Genomic DNA, 18,975 nt, shown 5'->3' on the forward strand with positions numbered 1-18,975 from the left:
TCACCTGACTCAAGTTCTGCTCTCACTCCTGCCTCAACCTGAAAGCAGTAGAGAGAACCTCACCTAGGCAGTGTGCTGGGAAGAAGGGCCTTGTCACAGTTCTGACAGCAGCTACACCCTGCAAATACCCACCCAAATCCACACAAACACAACCCAATTACCTCTTTCTTCTTGTGCTCGTTTTCACCTGGCACACTGTCCATGGCCTCATCAGGACCTTGGCCTTTGTACACCCAGAGCTCAGATTTCTCCACTATTGACCTCAGCTGGTCCAAATCTTGTTTGATCTGCTTGTAGTTGTCAACATCTTGGCTGGTAACGAGCAGTTGAACCTTACAGGGAGGCAAAGCCGTGAGTTGCACAAAAAGGGCTGGGTTCAGCTGCCATTAATACACTCAGATGAGGAATAACTCTCTCCAGACACACAGGTACCTGCTTGAAAGCCTGAAGGACCTCTTGTCTCTGGCTGAAGTGCCTGAAGAGCAGCTGCAGTGCACCAGACACCAGGGGAGGGTAATCGTGCATCGTTAAATGCAGCAGGACCCGCAGGAAGGTCCTGCCCCCGTGATCATCCAAGTCCAGAGGGGTGTTCTCCTCACTGCAAACACAGCAGGAGTTAACCACATTACACTGAGGGTCCCAGAAGGTTCTAAATTCTCTTAGCAGTGGCAGAAAAGCTTTTTTTCTTACTTTTAAATAAGGGGGGGGAATTGTACTGAGATTTTATTGCAGCATTGAGCTGAGATGCACTAATCCTCCACCTTGGCTTTCACCCACAGCACAGAGCCCTTCCCTGATGATCCCTCTGGCTCAAGAACCCCTGTTCCTTATCTCTGGATCCAAATGGACCCTACTCTGAGCAGCATCAAGGCCATTTTAGGAAAATGAAGGTGTTTTCCCAGTCCCCACTCCTAGGGAGCCCTCCTGCCTGGGGGCTTCCCCTCGACTGGCACCTGTGAAGAGATACTTTCCTTCCACCAAAGATCCCCTCAGCTTGTTCTTCAATGTGTTCAAAGTCCAGGGCTCCTGAAAAAATAAACAGGACAAATACATGAGGTCAGAGTGACAGCAAAGATGTTTTTCCAGCTTAAAAACATTTCAAATGGCAAGTGGGACCTGAAGCAATCATCCTATCAGCCCCTTGAAGATTCCAGAGTCTTCCCCAAGCCACACAACCTCATTATTCCTTGCCAAATAACCCACCTGGTACATTAGCTGGCATTTCCTGACTACTGCTTCCAGTGGGGGATTCAGACATCTGGGCATTGCTTTCATCAAACTCATGTTTAAATATACAGAGCAGGCAGGAGATCCTGTAGTCCAACCGCACGTTCAGAATAAACTGATGACACACAAGTAGGAGAAATGTTGAAATAATCTGTTAATTTCCACCACATCTACATTCACACAAAGACATCAACTGAGCAGAAATGTGGATTTAACCTGGCAGAGTTACCCAGGGTGGAGAGGCCCTGGCACAGGTGCCCAGAGCAGCTCTGGCTGCCCCTGGATCCCTCAAGTGTCCAAGGCCAGGTTGGACAGAGCTTGGAGCACCCTGGAAGGTGTCCCTGCCCATGGCAGGGAGTGGAACTGGATGGGCTTCAAGGTCCCTTCCAACACAAACCATTCTGGGATCCCATCTTTCCATGCTATGTAAATACCACCTTCAAAACCCCCAGGACTCAGTAATATTTTCCAGAGATTTCAATGAGCATGACACACACACATAATAAATACTGATGAGTAAAACATTTGGCAGGGTTTTGGTGCCTCATTCCTGCGTGATGCCGGCACCTCACCCCATTTCCCAGGAAAGGAAAGCAGCACTTCCATCTCCATCCTGAACACGTGCTGCTGCTCTCCCGGGGTGCTGGGACACAGAAGCAGGACAGGAGCTGCCAGGAGCCAGGCTGTGCCATACAAGTCACCAATCCAGCTGGGCTGGACCAGCTGGTGCCACAGAAACCCCCAGCCTAGCAGAGACCACCTTCTCCACAGTCTTCCTCTTGAGGAAGGAGCCACAAAGCCAAGAATACTCCGAGTTCTTGCAGCTTTAGGGGAAAATGCTCAATGCCAGCTTGCATGGCCCTGGTAGCAGGGAACAGTGGCACACTGAAACACCCCCTGCACATGGCAGGCCACGAGAGAAGCTCTGCCTTGAGCTGAAATTAGCAGTGGTGCAAGGAGGGAATGGAGCCTCCCTCCCCTGTGCTGCTGAGGGAAGGGCAGAGCCTCCCACGGGGCACAGGAGGGAACAGCAGGGCTCTCCTGCTGCTCTGCTGCCTTCACCCACCAGGCTCCGGCAGCACGCTGACCCCAGGCCTGCCTGATGGAACTACTGAGCACAAAAAGCACTCCCACACCCAGAGAGGGAAGATGCATCTCAGCTCAGTAATTCTGAGTGAATAACGAGGAAATGTGTGCATCCCGAAGATATTGGGGTGAGCAGGTGGGAAAGGCAGAGATGGGAGAGAGAGAGGCTGGCTGTGCATGCTGAAAATACATGGCAGGCTGAGGGCTCTGCCAAGGAGTCTCCAGATCTCCCCATTCCTCAGGGCACTTCTGATGGCCCTGCAGACTCAGAGAAATTGGGAAGACAGCAGGGCGGAAAATAACAGCTCTGCCTCAAGTCAGATACTCACAAATCACTGCTAAATACACAGATGTCTAATGCAAACTCTTTTCTAATAAATTCTTTCAATAATGGCACAAAGTTGGGATCCCTGTGCCTGACAAGGTCACCCCTGCAATACCTTCCCAGTCTGAGAGCCAGAAGTACATTAAGAGGCACAGGACACAATTAATGCTGGAGGACAGCATGGAGCTGCACCATGTGGTACCTGGAGTATCTCGATGATCTTGAGCTTGGTGTCCATGACCAGGATGTCCTCCTTCTCTGGCTCACTCTGCTTGACATTGCCCTCGGGGGCAGCTGCCAGGGGAGTCATGGGCAGGAAGCCCCCGCCCCTGAGCACCACCTGGGTCATCAGCTCCCCCACGCCGTGGATGGACCTCATCACATTGCTCCCTTCAGAGGGGAAACACAGGGGTTAGGTGCTGCCATGGGGCTGCACGGACAGGGCAAGGACCAGCCACAGCCTGCAATGGCAAACTGTCCCAGCATGGCACATCCACACCCTGGGGAGCGGGGAAGCCAACTGCAGTGCTTGGAGAAGCCCCCTGCCCTCTCCCATCACAGGCACTACCCAGCTTTACAACCAAGCCACGGACAGAAAGGATTTCCAAGCACAGCATCACTGGCCAGGGAGGGAGGGGATTGTCCTGCTCCGCTCTGCACTGGGGCAGCCTCACCTCCAGTCCTGGAGGCAGTTTGGGGGCCAAAATGTAAGATCCAAATATGTTAGAGAGCACCCAAAGGAGGCTACAAAGCTGGGGAAGGGACTAGAGAAGTGATACGAGGAGCAGTGAGATCTCTTGGCCTGTTCAGATGGGGCAGAGCAGACTGAGGTCAGACCTCACTGGCTCCCCTCCCGAGGGGCAGCTCCCAGCTCTGCCCCCTGGGTCTGGGACAGCTCCCAGGGAATGGCTGGAGCTGGGCCAGGGCAGATCAGGCTGGATTTTGGGAAAGGTTCATCCCCAGAGCGTGCTGGCACTGCCCAGGGAATGGGCACAGCCCCAGAGCTCCAGGAGCCTTTGGACAGCACTGCCAAGGATGCCCAGGGTGGGATTGTTGGGGTGTCTGCAGCACCAGGAGCTGGGCTGGATGATCCCTTTGGGTCCCTTCCAGCCCAGGATGCTGTGTGACTTCATTGTTCCACCCCACAGTGACATTTGGAGATGAACTAGAGCCACCCAAGAACTTTCTGTCCTACACTTTCCAGCCTTACCTTTACTTTCCTCGCCTTTTGCCATCTTGGTAATAGGGAAGATGGTAGTGATGTGCACACAGTCTAATATAGCAAGGAGGATTTTGGTTAGTCTGAGGAGGTCACAGAAGTTGTAGAAACCAAAATATATCAGATTTCTGGCTAAGTTAACAACCTACCAAAATAACAATAAAAAGCCTGATTAATACTAAACATTTTGCTATCACAGTCAAGTTGTCTTAACACAGTGACAAGATTCAAGAACCTGGCTGAGGGTCACATTTTATCACAATATCTGGGAATTCTGCAAGACTGTCTAGCTCCACATTACAGCAGAAAGTTTTCTATTTGCCTACAAACACTGCAGTGCTTGCAGTTCATGTCTGTATCTGCAAATGATATTATAAAGCTACAAAATCAGACTGCATTTATCTCATTACAAAATGGGGCAAGACTAGAGGGAAGGTACAGATAATTTTTATCATTGTCTTACAAAAAAATATATCACACCCATAAAGCTGAGCTTTGTAACTCCCAAGCTATAAAGTTCCCACACAAGTCCACCCCATAAAGACCCACATAAAAATTTCACATACATGGCAAATATTTAATGCAACCCCATTATCAGAAGTGTATGATCAACTGCATTTTTTTCAGGATATCACAGCTTTTCTTAAATTAATAGTTATTAATTATTATATATTGCATGGATTTGCAACATTTTATTTGCACAGGCTATTTTAACAGGTCAGTAAGGCACAGGACACTTTTCTCTTGGCGAGCATCACTATAAGCTCTGGAGACTCTCTGTGTGTACAAACAGTGTTTCATTTTTGAGATATTTATTCCAGTAAAGCCTGGCTTTGCAATAACACTGAGAGCCCAGAGCGTAAACAAGGCTGCTGCAAACCTCAGACATAAACTGATGTGCATTAATTGTATTTCAAGAACCATCATCGCAAACTCACAAATTTCAGTGGGGTTATTTGCATGAAGAGAAAGGAGCCAATGGAGGCTCAGGATTCACTAATTACACTCATTAATTACTTGCCCAACTACATGGTACTGAAAAAATAACCAACATTCCACAAAAAAATAAAAAAAAGAATAGGATAAAATCAGAACTGGATAACTACCTCAAAAGTGAGCTTATTTTTCTCTTTATCAGAGAAAGGGAACCTCTGACACACCACATCTCTTAAATATTCCTCTACAAATTCCATTGTTTGTGCAAATCTCTCCTTAATTTCATCTTTGGAAGTTCCACTGCTATCATAGCTGAAGAGGGGAAAAAAAAGAACAAAACAAAAAAGAAAACAAAACAAAACTTAGCATGCAAATACACAGGGCTCTTTTTCCCCCAGTACAGTTTTTCATTGATTTGTCAAAATCTAAGAAAAGCTAAAGGCTGGTAAATAATTTATCCAAACGAGGGAGTCAGGACACTGACACCAGAATTTCCTGGCTTTTGTTGGTTTATCCCATATGCTCATTAGGTACTATTTTAAAACCTCTGAGGAAAACAAAAAAAAGATAATTTTGTCCCAAAAAACACAAAAAGCAACCTCATTATTTGAGTGGAAACAATGACAAGTGATGTGCAGCACTGAGGAGAACGGGTGGCCAAGAGAGGCTGAGTGGGGATGGTATTTTTCCTCCAAATAAAACCAATATATATGCAAAGCAGATATTAATTTTTAATATAAATTCTAGGGGTTTTTCTCAGTATGTGCAGAGTGACTTTGAGAAGGACAACCCCACCACCTCCCACAAAATACTTTTGCTTCCTGTTTGATCACTTATCACTGGTGAGCTCCTGCCAGAGCTAAAACCATTTGGTTTCATATTTTGGCCTTGAAATTTGATTTATTATCTACTCAGCAGAGAAAACCAGGCTGGCAAGGAGGGAAATACAAGAAACCACTGAACACCAGTAATAATACTGACAAAACTTAAATTCCTAAGATGTAACTTCAATTTTTGGTGTTCATTTTCTCCAACTGAAAAAAAAATTAGCTCTGAACAGCTGAGTACTATAAATTTGGAATTGTTAATTACAAGTGGTCAAGAAACCACGTGCCTGCTCCAGCTGTGGCTTTGTGTAGGTTTTGAGCACTGTGCCAAAGGAATTTCCACTGGAAGTTCAGGAATGTGTCCTTGTTTGAGCATCTTCCCCCTGTTTCTGCTGGTGGTGGTGAGCTCCCATAAGGACAATCTGCCCTGAGGGGAGCACACTCAGAGGAAATGGCCCCAAATTGGGGAGGTTTAGAGAGATTTCAGTGAAAATGTCCTGACTGGAACAGTGCTCAAGCCCTGGAACAGGGGCCCAGGGCAGTGGTGGAAGCACCATCCCTGAAGTGTCCCAAAGGTGTGTGGATGTGGCACTTGGGGACACAGCTCAGGGCTCAGTGTTGGACTTGAGCTTGAAGGGCTTTCCCAAGCGAAACAATTCTGTGGTTCTCCAACCAAACGAGGCAGAAGAAGAGACAAACCCACCCTGCTCTGCCCAGGTGCAGGTCACTCCATGGGCACATCGCCCAACACGCTGGGAGCTTATTTCACTCTCAGCAACACCTTACAGTGTGTTTGATTTATTTACAAACAGCAACTCTATAAGCAACACACGACTTCAGGCCTGGTGCTGCCTTTAAACACCACAGCTGGTGCATATGGGTAAAACCCTGCAAACTCATGGCTCAGGCCTGGTGCTTGGGCTAAATACAGCTGATTGCTGGGCTGGCAAGGATCTGTGAGAATCAGCCTGCACATGCCATCAATCCTGTCCAGAATCAATCCTGCAGTCATCCCTGTCCCATGGGAACCAACCTGCACCTGGGAGAGGAGGGACTGGTACCTGTGGGAAGCATCTTCTAGCCAGGAGACAAGAACGCAAACGTGTTTAGAGAACAAAGTCTTTGGCAGGCTCTAGCAACTACTAACCAATGAATACCAACCAACTAGAATTAAGCAGAACACTTTCAGCAAACCACACAAACACGAGCAGGGAAGAAGAAAGCTGGGTTTTGCAAAGGCCCCGTGCCCACGCCAGCCTGCCCCGAGCAGCAGCAGCAGCCCCGCACTCACTCGTCGATGGCGATCTCGGAGGGGATCTCGGACCAGAGGCGGGCGTACTTGACGGGGGTCACCTGCTCCTGGGGGTCCCTGTCCACGTGCATGTGCAGCATCAGGCGGCAGAAGGAGGCGCGCAGATCGTAGGGCAGGTTCTCGTCGGCCATGCAGCGCAGGATCAGGTCCACGTCCAGCTGCCCCGAGATCTCGTTGATGGCCAGGTACTGCCGGTCCAGGCACATGCGGGCAAAGAGGTTCAGCTGGTACCTGCAGGGGGAAGGGGGAAAAAGGAAATTACATGTGTTAATTTATGTGGGTTGGAGGATTATGGTTTAATTTCTGTGTAAAGTGTGTATATATATATATATATATATAAAAACATACACTTTACACAAAGTATGTATATATATATATACACACACTCTATACAAACATATATATACAATCCACTTTAACCATTAGAAACAAAGCCTATAAAAATATACAAAAACAAGCCTATAAAAATATACAAAAACAAGCCTATATAAATATACAAAAACAAGCCTATATAAATATACAAAAACAAGCCTATATAAATATACAAAAACAAGCCTATATAAATATACAAAAACAAGCATATATAAATATATATAAAGTATACTTTATATCCACAAAAAAAATATATATATAATATATATAAAGCAAAGAGGTTCAGCTGGTATCTTCAAGAGAAAAAGGAAAAAAATTATATGTGTTAATTTCTGTGGGCTTGATGAATATGGTTTAATTTCCTGTATAAAATACATATAAATATGTATATATAATCTACTTTAACCCTTACAAACAAAGCATATATACATATATATAAAAATAAGCATATATAAATATACAAAAATAAGCCTATATAAATATACAAAAACAAGCATATATAAATATATATAAAGTACACTTTATATCCACAAAAAAAATATATATAATATATATAAAGCGAAGAGGTTCAGCTGGTATCTTCAAGAGAAAAAGGAAAAAAATTATATGTGTTAATTTCTGTGGGCTTGATGAATATGGTTTAATTTCCTGGATAAAATACACATAAATATGTATATATAATCTACTTTAACCCTTACAAACAAAGCATATATACATATATATAAAAATAAGCATATATAAATATATGTATAAATAAGCATATATAAATATATATAAATAAATGTATATAAATATATTTCAAGTATACTTTATGTCCACAAAAAATATATATAGTATATATATAAAGCAAAGAGGTTCAGCTGGTATCTTCAGGAGGAAAAGGGAAAAGGAAAGTGATATGTGTTAATCTATGTAGGCTTGAAGATTATGGTTTAATTTCCTGTGTAAAATACACATATATATGTATATACAATCTAGTCTAACCCTTAGAAACAAAGCATATATAAATAAGCATATATAAATTATTTCAAGTATACGTTATATCCACAAAAACATATATATAGTGTATATATAAAGCACAGAGGTTCAGCTGGTATCTTCAGTGGGAAAAGGGAAAAAAATTATATGTGCTAATTTATGTGGCCTTGTTGATTATGGTTTAATTTCCTCTGTAAAGTATATATAAATATATATGCAATCTACTTTAACCATTAGAAATAAAGCATATATAAATATATATAAGTAAGCATATAAAAATATGTTTAAAGTATACTTTATATCCACAAAAATAGATATAGTCTATATATAAAGCAAAGAGGTTCAGCTGGTGTATCTCCAAGGGAAGAAAGAAAATTTTATGTGTTAATTTATGTAGGCTTGAAGATTACGGTTTAATTTCCTGTGTAAAGTACATATAAATAAATATATTTAAAAACTACTTTACAAACAAAACACCTACTTTGAAAGCAAGTATGTTTTAAAGAACTTTTATCTAAGAGGTCTCCTTTTGAGTTCCAACAGGCTCAAATAAAACCAGGTATTAGGAATTTTCCTGCAAGAATCATTTGAATGAAAGAAACAATTCCAAACAAAACGGTTATTTAAACAAACAATCTAGTTGTGCTTTCTGCACCGCCACAATTGAGTCTGTCAAATGACTCTCAGGGGTTTATAACCCAGACACAGGAATTTGGTCTGGGCTGAAACCTGACCTCACGCTATGCCAAGAACTCTGTGTCTTGTCAAGTCATCTGGAAAGCTCACCGTGTCAGAGCTGCCCAAAGCACGGCCTGGGCTGTGCCAACAGCCCAGCCTGGGGCACCACCACAGCCTCACGCTGGTGCTGCTGCCAGGGCAGGACCCAACGGCTTGGGGAGAAGGCAGGAGGGACGGGGAACAGCAGTGACTTCCTGCAAACCAAACCAAAGCCATCCACACACCCAAATCCTGCCATCCCCAAGTGGACAGAGAACCCAGTGTCACCTGCAGGGGACTTCCCAACACCCACCTGCAGGAAACCAAGCACAAAGTGCTTGGGAAATTCAACACACTCAAAGCCAGAACTATGTTTTAAAAATCAGTTTAAACTGGGTCATGTCACCACCTGGACTCCTCACCACAAATAACTCTGTGCTTTCAGCTCTCACTCCCGAGAGCCTTCCAAAGGCTGTTCTGTGCATGGAACAGGAGCTTTGCTCCCCAACACACCCTTGTGCATGCAGAGCTCCCCAGGCAGCCCTGCTGAGCGGGAGCTGCTGCTCACCTGTAGTAGCTGAGCACGTCCCTGTCCTCCTTCTGCCCCTCCTTGGCGTCCTGGGCCAGCTCCCGGATGCTCTTGCTGCGGATCTCCTTGTTGCTGTCCCTCCAGAACAGCCACACTTCCTCCTCGTCCTCGCCAACCTCCAGGGCATTTTCTCCACTCGACACCTCCTCAAATTCAAACCGAGAGAGCACCAGCCTGGGGGAGAAGGGGAGCTTACATTGCAGACCCACATACACCCCTCACATCTTGTCTAAGACACTTGCCAAAATCCATCTTGCTCTTTCAGCAGTAGTATTTTACTACACCAAATCATTGAGGCATATTATTGAGAGCATTAGATTATAAGCTTTCCATTCAACCTGAAGAAGAACATTTCAGCTCCTTTCAAGTGAAAAAGATGAAGAAATAAGGAAGTTAAAGACACATAATAATGGCCTTTCAAAACCTTCTTTACAGGAGAACTGATTCAAAGGTCACTCAACAGACCAGGAAAAGACATAAGAAAAAACTGATTCATTCTGTATCCCATAAATGGCAAATGGATCAGAACTTCTTTCTGTTTATGTGATGAAGTAACCAGAAATAAATCAGCTGCCGATACTAAAAAGGCTTTTAGCAAAGAAAATATCAACATCTGAAAAAAACCCAAATTAAACACTCAAGGACAAATAAGTGATGTACCAATATTAAGAGTTCATGGAAGTAAATACAACCCTTATGATTCCATAGCAAGAATCAAATGTGCAAGTATACTCTCAGCCATTTGTGTTTTAAGTACTGCCTGCTTCCCTTTTGCAGTATTTGGATAATGGTTATCTATTCCCTAGTACATATATTGAATAAAGCCATTTTTTACCACAGCCAAAGGTGATTTGGTGCTTGCTGTGAGGCCTCAGCAATGGCAGAGCAGAGCTGGAGCCCCAAACCCCAGCTCAGCAGGAGGAAAGGTGAGCAGAGCTGGAGCAGCTTTTGCTCTGCTGCCAGCTGAGCTCCCTCAGAGCTGGGGGAGGATCAGCCCAGGGGCCTGCACACCCCCCTGCACACAGAGTCTGTGAGATTTGGATCAAACAGGAGAGACCTGCGGGGCTGAGGATGCACCTGGCAGACACCTGCTGTCCCCAGCCCTGCTCCCTGTGTTTGAAAAGGATCCCACACAATTAATTCCCTGCTTCCCCGGGACGTGCCAGCAGCATGCTCAGCTCTGAGCCACCTTCCTTCTGCTTCACACCAGGAGAAGCATCTTGAAAGGCACAAACTTACTTGGTTTCAATGAGAATGTCTGCATTGGCTGGGTTCAGCACGGCCTTACAAATCAGCTCCTGTGTCACGGGAATAGACTTGTTCATGGAGACACACAGATCCGAGAGGTAATCCAAAAACCTGTTGGAAAGCACGAGCCAAGAGGGTATCAATCACTGTTGAAGTCTACACTGAAGCAATCTACATTTCAGGAAGCAAACATTCAGAACTCCACTTGAACAGAGCAGAGCAAGACTTGCTGCCCGAGGGGACGGCAGGGCAAGTGCCAGAACACAGTGAACTGGCTGTGCCTCCTCCTGAGCAAGCTGGCAGGTACAGACTTTTCCCAGAAGGAGAAGGGCAATCACATATTCAGAAATGCAGCTCTCACCTGGGCTCCCTATTTTTCCTCACGAGACTCACAAAGGTGTCAATCTCAGCAGCTGTGATGTGCTTCTCCAGGAGCTTGCGGTTGTTATGGAGCAGGGCTGTGATGGTGTCCTCAGCCAAGACATCATAGCCAATCTGCTTCTGCATGAAGCCAAACTGCTTGGCAATGTATTCCTTCAAAACACACAGGCAAGGAGCAAGGGGGTGTAATTAGCCCTCAGAATTCAAAATAATAACAGAAAACAGGTGGATGTTTGTCAATACCAACATTCTAAGGAGCAATCTGGGTTAGATCCAAACTGTGTGTGTGAAAGAAAGCAAACAATGACACACAACCTTAACACCTGCATCCCTCCCCTCTCTCCTGGGCTAGACAGTAGCAATGCATTTACACTTATCTGACAGGACCCTGTTTTTAATACACAGCAACAAAAACTGAATAGCCTTAATTTACAGGGCAACTTTCAATGGAGCCTGCAGTCAGCAAGAGTGAACAGTCTTGTAATTCATCTATGTGGGACAGTTAGAAATTCTCTTCTTTTCTAAAATCCCACTTAGAACCAGTGCTAATTACATTATAGTCTCTGACAGATGAAAAATAGAATGAAGCTGAGCAATCCCAAAACCTCTTGCTGACTGTGCAGCCACAGCAGAGCAGGGTTTACTTTATGGGATAAAGCTTTTTTTTTTCATTTGAGCAGAGGAGCCATGCTGGTGCCATTGATCATGGCAGAGGTATTTCCAACCTGATTTTTCCTGTAGTCCTGCTGGGAGTGCCTGAGCACCCTGTAGCAGAGCCTGCAGATGTGCCTGAAGGGCGCATGGCGCTGGTCCCCCAGCTCCTCCAGCCGCAGCATCGGCCCGTCCCCGCTGTCCGTGAAGGGGGCTTGCAACAGCTTGAAAATCTGCAGATTCAGTAAAAAACACAGACACAGCCCCATGAGGCACTGCCTTCTCCTGCTCATAAACAGCGCCAAAGCTCTGTGCCTTTGTATTTCACAAGGTACATCAGAAATAGGCTGCGGTCACCACGGTTCTTGGCCATGGAGCAGCCCAGACAGAAGATGCTGATCACCTTGATTCAACACCATCTGTGGGAATTTTTAGTTGCAGCAATGGTGAGCCTACAGCCCACTGCCCAAAGCCTGCTGAAAGCTGGAAACCCAAAGGACCTTTTGGTGCCAATAATTTGAGACCAGAGTTTCACAGAGCCACAGAATGGCTTGGGCTGGGACCATGAAGATGATCTCCCCATTCCAACCCTCAGCCACATGCAGGGACACCTCCCACCAGGCCAGGCTGCTCCAAGCCCCATCCAGCCTGGCCAGGTTCTCTGTTACACCAGGTTCTTTTTCCCAAGAACTGGTCCCATAGGCAGAGCTCAGAGAAACCCCCAGCCTACCTGCTTTAGAATATTCTGCTCTCTCATCAGCTTTTGCCGTTCTCTGTTAGGTTTAGAAAACACCACCTCAAGCACATCCTGGCCAGAATTAGTTCCACCAGTAACAAAGTAGACCAAATCCTCCAACAGTTTGGTAACAGATCTACAGAAAAGTCAGAAGCTGTTAACACGAGAACACAAATTCTCTGTGCTAAAAGAGCAGTGCCAGGCTAAGTTTACATAGATTTCTAAATGCTAAGTGAAAAACTAACAGCAATTAGAGATTGGGTAAAGCTCAGAGGTTTGCACAGAACTTAAAATTAGAAACTAATGCTCCCCCATTGCTGCAGCCTCACTGTCCAACTAAACCAGAGCAGTAGCAAGGCAAGAAAATCCTTTTAGGACAACTCTACTCTTGCCAAGTTCTATTTGGCACTTCTTTCAATTGCCACAAACCATAAATCAGGTGATAATCTCTCCCAAGGCCAAATAACAGGCACTGGCTATGGAAGCCCAGGGCCCTGGTGTGACACAGCCAGCCCTGTGCTCTTTTTGTGTGGCCCCATTTTGACAGACACGGTCAGAGGATTTGCAGCAAGTCACATGCTCAGTCCTCACAAGATGGATTAGGAATTCCCACACTCCATTTGCAGAGGTATGCTGGGGATTAGTCCCCAAAGCTCACAACATTTCTCATGCTCTCACTTCATGGAGGACAAAGAGGGCTGGACAGAGCAGGCCTGAGAACCTCCACTATGGACACAACAACATCAAATCCCATCAAGAAGGAAACCAAATCCCTCTTCTATCCCCTACTCGGATCAAACTGTCAAAGAAACAGTTACTGGCTACAGGAAACAACATTATCTTATCCCAATTCTGGCTTCCTTACCTTCTTTCATTCTGGGTTATTGTTCCCTTTTCCAGCTTGCCAGCAATGGAACCTAAAACTTTGCTTGCATCATTTGCAAAATCCAAGTCCCGAACCTCTGCAGGAGAGACTGGCACTATAGCAAAAGCTTCTTTGTCCTCCTTCACTGGAGAGGTCCCAATCTGAAAGGCAGAGCAGCTTTATCAGCAAACCCCAAGGCAGAACAAAGCAGTGGCTCACACTCAGTGACAATGAAAGAAAAGCCACCTTCTGCTTCGGCAGCATGGGAGCCCTGCTGGACCCAAACTCTGAGAACACACTGTGCAAGCTCAAAGCTGTCCCTAAATTCAAAGGAGCAGCAGGTGAGATGGCAAAATGTTGCTGTAGCCAGAGGAAAAAATATCCTGTTATGGAGTAGAAGCTGAACAGTGTAACTAGAAAAATACCAGGATTGTGAGCCATTACGAGCAAATATTTTGCACAGGCACTGTTCATTACTGTCACATGTTCAGTTTCTGACAGGCTCAGGGAGTGAAACTCCTGCCAACATGTATGGAAGCACAGGAATCAAAGGATGTGCTTACACAAAGTCACAGAACTCACTTTCAGCATCACAGGCTTCTCCTCCTCTTTATCAATGGGGATGTTGGTGCTGTGAACCCAGGTGTTGGTGCAGAGGTGCCTGAGCCTCACGTAGGAGTTCCTGCAAGAAAGTCAGGAGTGCCCCAGCATGAGTCAGCCTCCCAGCTGGGAAACCTCTGCATTGCTGGGACTTGGAGATGCTGGCAGGAACAAGTGGGAAGGAAGTGTCATCTCTGTCCACACTGCATACCACAACTGGAACAGCATTCTCATTGCCCCAGCTCACTCTGTGAATTCACCTGAGGAAGGTTTCTTCTGCAGGGAAAGAGATTCTGCTCTAAAACAGAACCACAGCCACTCTGAGCTGCTGTAACTCAGCTGCTGCACAGCAGCAATCTGAATCTCTTCCCATCTTCACCTTTCTACTGCTGTGAGCTGCCAACTTCTCCCCTTACCTCTGGGGTTTTCAGCTCAGAACTCCCTGATACTCCAAAATATGGGTACCTGATGATTTAGGGAGTTGCTGAATAAATGGAATAAACTTGCTGTGCTTTCTCAGTGAGAACAGCAGCAAAGAGCTGTGTGCAGAGTGTGGCACTTGGAAGGGTGCAGCAGCTTTTCAACAGCAAGAGGTGCCACATGAACAGTCAAGAACACACAAACAACAGAAAATCCAGTGCTGAACAGCTGGTGCTACATCCTAACAGGAAGAATGCCTTGCTAGAACACACAAGGCTTTTAGGCCCAGGTCACTCCTGGCAAGGAAGTCACTTAGGAAGTCACTTAGTCTCAATTTCCCCATCTGTAAAATGATGTTCTCTTACTTATACCTCAAATGTAAAGCACTCAAGGCATTTTGTAATTATTTCCACATTCACTAGAGGAGGAACCTGATTCCAAAGGATGTAAGGCAGACAGTCTGGGGCAGCTTTGGTTTAAAATCCCCCAACCCCCCCGAGCTGGGCAGAGGTGACTGTACCTGGGGACGAGGCTGTCTCCCCCGCGCAGGGTGGTGGGGTCCAGCTCAAAGATGGAGGAGATGTCGTTGCCCTCGGGCACGGACACCAGGGAGTAGGCCATCTTCTCCTGGGGCCCCCGGCCCCGCCGCAGCGCCTCCTGCTCGGGGTCCAGCTGTGGAGAGAGCCCAGGGCCTCAGGGCAGCCCTGCAGAGCCCCCAGCCCCACACACACAGGGGGCACACCCTGGACAAGGGGACTGGTGCAGGACACCAGGGACACTGACAGCAGCTGCTCTGGCCACGCACACACTGCTTCCCCTGGGTGCCAGCACAGCAACTGCCCCTCCACGCAGAATTCACCTCACAGACAGTGCCAGAAGGGACAAACCCCCCCAGCCACTCACCCCGCACACACTGGGAGCTCTGACTGCCTTCTGGTAACACACATCAGCTGAGATCCCCAGTCCTGACACTGCCAGCTCTCCAAACATACCCCACACACTGCAATTATCCCTCTCACCACACAATTAACAAGCCGAAAACATAAAAACCCGGCCACACCATGTACCAACAACAACCTTGCTGGGAAATAATCAGCTCCAGCAGCAAAAACAGGAGGCACATCCAGCAATCCCAGGCAAGAGAAACAAAAAGCCAATCAAGGAGCTGCAAGTCCTGCTGCTCACACTACAGCCTGTGCTGCTCCCAAGCACAAAAACGTGCTCCAAAGGCCATGGCACCAGAAGGATCCTTATTCCCAAGGTTCCAGCAAATCCCCATCCTCCTCCAGCAAAGATACATCAACTGGATAAAACCTTGGGGCTTCAGATGAAAGGACAAAAGGGTAGGAAAAAACAAAGGCCAACCGAGAAAAAGGAACAACAGCTTTCTTCAAATCCTTTCCTAGGGAACTCCCAGCTGTCACAAGTCACTAAAGAAGCTGCTCACTGTCCTGGCACACAGCAACCAGCTGCCCATGAACTTCAATCTTGGCTACAATCTCCAGGGTGACCAAGACAGCAATTTCTCAGCTTCTCTGTGATGGTGGCAGCCAAGGGAGTCAGCACTCGGGCACCTGCCTGTCAAAGCCCTGCTGCAAGGCTCTGCCATCCTGCAGCAGATGGAAAAGGTATCCAGTGCTGCTTGTGCCTCAGGATACTCCCAAGTTAACATATTTGCAGTCAATGAACTTGGCTGCAAAGCAGTGACATTTAAAGTCTGATTTTGAACATGGGAACAGGCAGTTATCTGTATGGAACAGAAATACACTTTGGGAGTGTGCCTTCAAGGGAAGGAGCAACTCTACACTCAGAGTCCATCTGGAGAGAAATTCTGGGAGAAATTCGCTCACTTGGAATGGGTTCTCTGAATTTCAGCTGTCTCTTCATCCCCCCCAGCAAGGGGAGGGAACACAGAGAGGGACACAGCTGCTCTGCCTGCCCTTTGGGAGACAATTGGTCACTTCTTGAAACTGGGGCAAAGCTGAACACGAGCAGCAAAGCAGCAAGCAGGCAATGGGGAAATTCAGGGAGCACCAAAATTCACCCCCAAAGGTGACAAGAGCAGCCCCTTTGCTGCTGGAAGGTGGAGCTGGCACCTCACCCATGCCCATGGAAACCCCTCCTGCACAGCCCTCTGAGGGACAAGGAGAAAGCACCACCAAAAGCAGTGAGTGTGCACAGAAACCCTGCAGCCAGCTCGCACTGGGATCACAATGGAGTTGGGATAAAGTTGGCTGAGGCAGCCCACACCCTGCTGTCAGCAGTGAAGGATAAACCATGTGGCAATTTCCTGTCAGAGCTGAGTTCTGCGCTCCTGCTCTCTTCTTGCTGGTCTATTTTTGCCATCTAGTGGTAAAGAGACAGAGCAGGGAAAAACCAGAGAGCCGAGACAGTGCAAGGATATTATCCATGCACATTTCAGCAGGACACATCACAGGAGCAGCGTGTCTACCTAAAGCCCCTCAGCACTGATTAACTCTCAAAAAACTGACCCAACAAAACACCTCAGAACTGGATTCCCCCCACAGCCCAGGGAACAGCTGTGGGTGGGGTTTGTTCAGTTTTTTTGCCATGTTTACTGCAGTTAAGCTGCCAAATGCCACCAAGGAGTAATCAAGAAAACAGCTCAATATCTGAGGGCGAGGGAAGCATTTTAATGGCCAGGCTATAATGAAAAATCCTTTTAGGAGGAAAAATGCACCCTGCAGGATTTCCAAGCATCACATCCATCTCTTAGGAACAGAAGGAATAGCTCTTTGTCATACCCAAATGGTGCCAATCCTCCATAATACAGGATAAATGACCAAGAAAGCTGCATGAGCCTGTCATCAAATCCAACTAAATAAATAAAATCCACAATGCAAAGTGCTGTTCCAGTTTTCTGTGCTTTCAGCTCCTGAAGCAATGCTGGTTCCCTCTGACACCAAAGGGAAGCTCCTGCCAATACAGAGCACCACACACTCAATCTCTGACACAACAACATTTACTGACAACACAGACTGGCTCCCACAGGAAAACCAGAGGAATGGCCCTGGAACCACCCTCCCCCTGCCATTCCTGCTGTTACCCTGCTTTCCTGAGACAAGGTACAGCAAATTTGCTGTTTAACACAGAGGTCAGACAGGCACAGCACTGGGGGACACTCCCTCAAGGACCAGTCCCATCTGGTGTCACCTTGATTCCAGCCATGGCAGGACAGAGCTCCAAGGAAGGAAGTTGAGGAAACAGGAAGACAGAAGAAGATGCCACAAAGGGAGGAGCTGAGGGGGGCTCAGGTAATGTGCTAATTCAGTTCCAAGTGGGTTGCTCTGCACTAAGGTGTCAACACCCACTCTTTGGACAGGCCTTAAAAGCCTCTAGAGCATGGTCAGGTTTTCAGTTTCTTCACTACCAAGGAAGCCTGGACCAGCTGTGCACTGGCCAGGGCCTGTGCCAAGCCCTCCTGAGCCAGGGGCAGGACCATTCCCTTGCCTATACTTACTGAGGATTGACACTCCAGGTCATCTTCCTCATAGTCAGGGTTTACCTGATGGAACAGAATCACAGGCAGGTCAAACTCCAGCACAGCTGCAAGGGGCACACAGCCTGAGCATCCCCTGAGCTCCATGGGCACCAGTGCCCTGCACTGCTCCAGGCAGGCAGAGCACACTGCCCACACCCAGAATGGCTGCAAAAGTGCTAAACAACCTGCAAACATGCAGGGAGAGTTACCTCATCCAGGGGAATCGCTACAGGAGCAAGAGTACAGAGTTACCCAGTTAATGCTCTCTGTTGTTTAAATTCCAAGTGGAATTTCCAGCTAGAAACTACTGGCTTGGAGAAATCTTTTAGAACAAACATTATTGTAACCAGGGATCAGGTGAGCAATCTCCTCTGGGATATTCTTGTATGATCCAAGAGCATGTTTTTGTTTTGGCTGATTAGAAAACCCAAGATTTACTGGAAAAGCTCTGCACTGGATCACTACTGAAAAGGATTTGCAGAGTGCATGTGACAAAATGCTTCTGGTCTTCCAATCAGCTTATCAGAAGAATATAAAATAGGACTTTAATCTGGGCTTTTCTCTATCTGCAGTTCTTACAGACTGGTCTGAAGTCAGTGTTTTCATTTCATACTCAGTTCTATGCTTCTGCTCAAAAATCAGTGATTCAAGAGAAATTACCAACGCTTGAATTCATTTCCCCCCCAAGGCTCTCAGTCATTTACCATTTATTCATCAGTTAATAAAGTCACATTGAATCCAGTGCCCACATGACAGGATACCATTTAGTGCCTATTCTTTGCAGGAGAAGTTCTCAACTCGAGAATTCACACAGAAAGTGTAATCAGCTCATGACTACCCCAAACCACGACGTTCTTTCAGCTCGTTCATCTGCTCTCCTACATTTATCATCTCTTTTTGCATTAATCCCAATGACCGCTCTCCTCCCCTGCCCGTGTCCAGTCGCAGGGTGGGAAACGACAGATTCTGAGAAGGTGCCAGAGG

The 18,975-nt window shown here is 46.5% G+C and overlaps 1 protein-coding gene across 9 annotated transcripts in view; it reads right to left on the reverse strand.

The window, feature by feature from the left end:
* ITPR1 (inositol 1,4,5-trisphosphate receptor type 1) overlaps positions 1–18,975 on the reverse strand; it is a 157,893-nt gene that overhangs the window by 84,816 nt on the left and 54,102 nt on the right. For 6 of the 9 annotated variants that reach the window (XM_074550299.1, XM_074550300.1, XM_074550297.1 and 3 more), the window contains exons 11-27: positions 17,971–18,015; positions 15,010–15,161; positions 14,052–14,151; positions 13,470–13,630; positions 12,599–12,740; positions 11,943–12,101; positions 11,198–11,370; positions 10,828–10,947; positions 9,568–9,762; positions 6,912–7,163; positions 4,964–5,105; positions 3,849–4,002; positions 2,841–3,028; positions 1,204–1,342; positions 972–1,026; positions 433–598; positions 162–332 (exon numbers count right to left, since the gene is read on the reverse strand). In XM_074550299.1, coding sequence (XP_074406400.1) covers positions 162–332; positions 433–598; positions 972–1,026; positions 1,204–1,342; positions 2,841–3,028; positions 3,849–4,002; positions 4,964–5,105; positions 6,912–7,163; positions 9,568–9,762; positions 10,828–10,947; positions 11,198–11,370; positions 11,943–12,101; positions 12,599–12,740; positions 13,470–13,630; positions 14,052–14,151; positions 15,010–15,161; positions 17,971–18,015 — 2,514 coding nt within the window. The remainder of the gene's footprint in view (positions 1–161; positions 333–432; positions 599–971; positions 1,027–1,203; positions 1,343–2,840; positions 3,029–3,848; positions 4,003–4,963; positions 5,106–6,911; positions 7,164–9,567; positions 9,763–10,827; positions 10,948–11,197; positions 11,371–11,942; positions 12,102–12,598; positions 12,741–13,469; positions 13,631–14,051; positions 14,152–15,009; positions 15,162–17,970; positions 18,016–18,975) is intronic. The other 3 variants (XM_074550302.1, XM_074550301.1, XM_074550298.1) reach the window with 1 other exon arrangement.

The sequence above is a fragment of the Zonotrichia albicollis genome, chromosome 12, assembly GCF_047830755.1.
Source record: "Zonotrichia albicollis isolate bZonAlb1 chromosome 12, bZonAlb1.hap1, whole genome shotgun sequence".
NCBI lineage: Eukaryota > Metazoa > Chordata > Aves > Passeriformes > Passerellidae > Zonotrichia > Zonotrichia albicollis.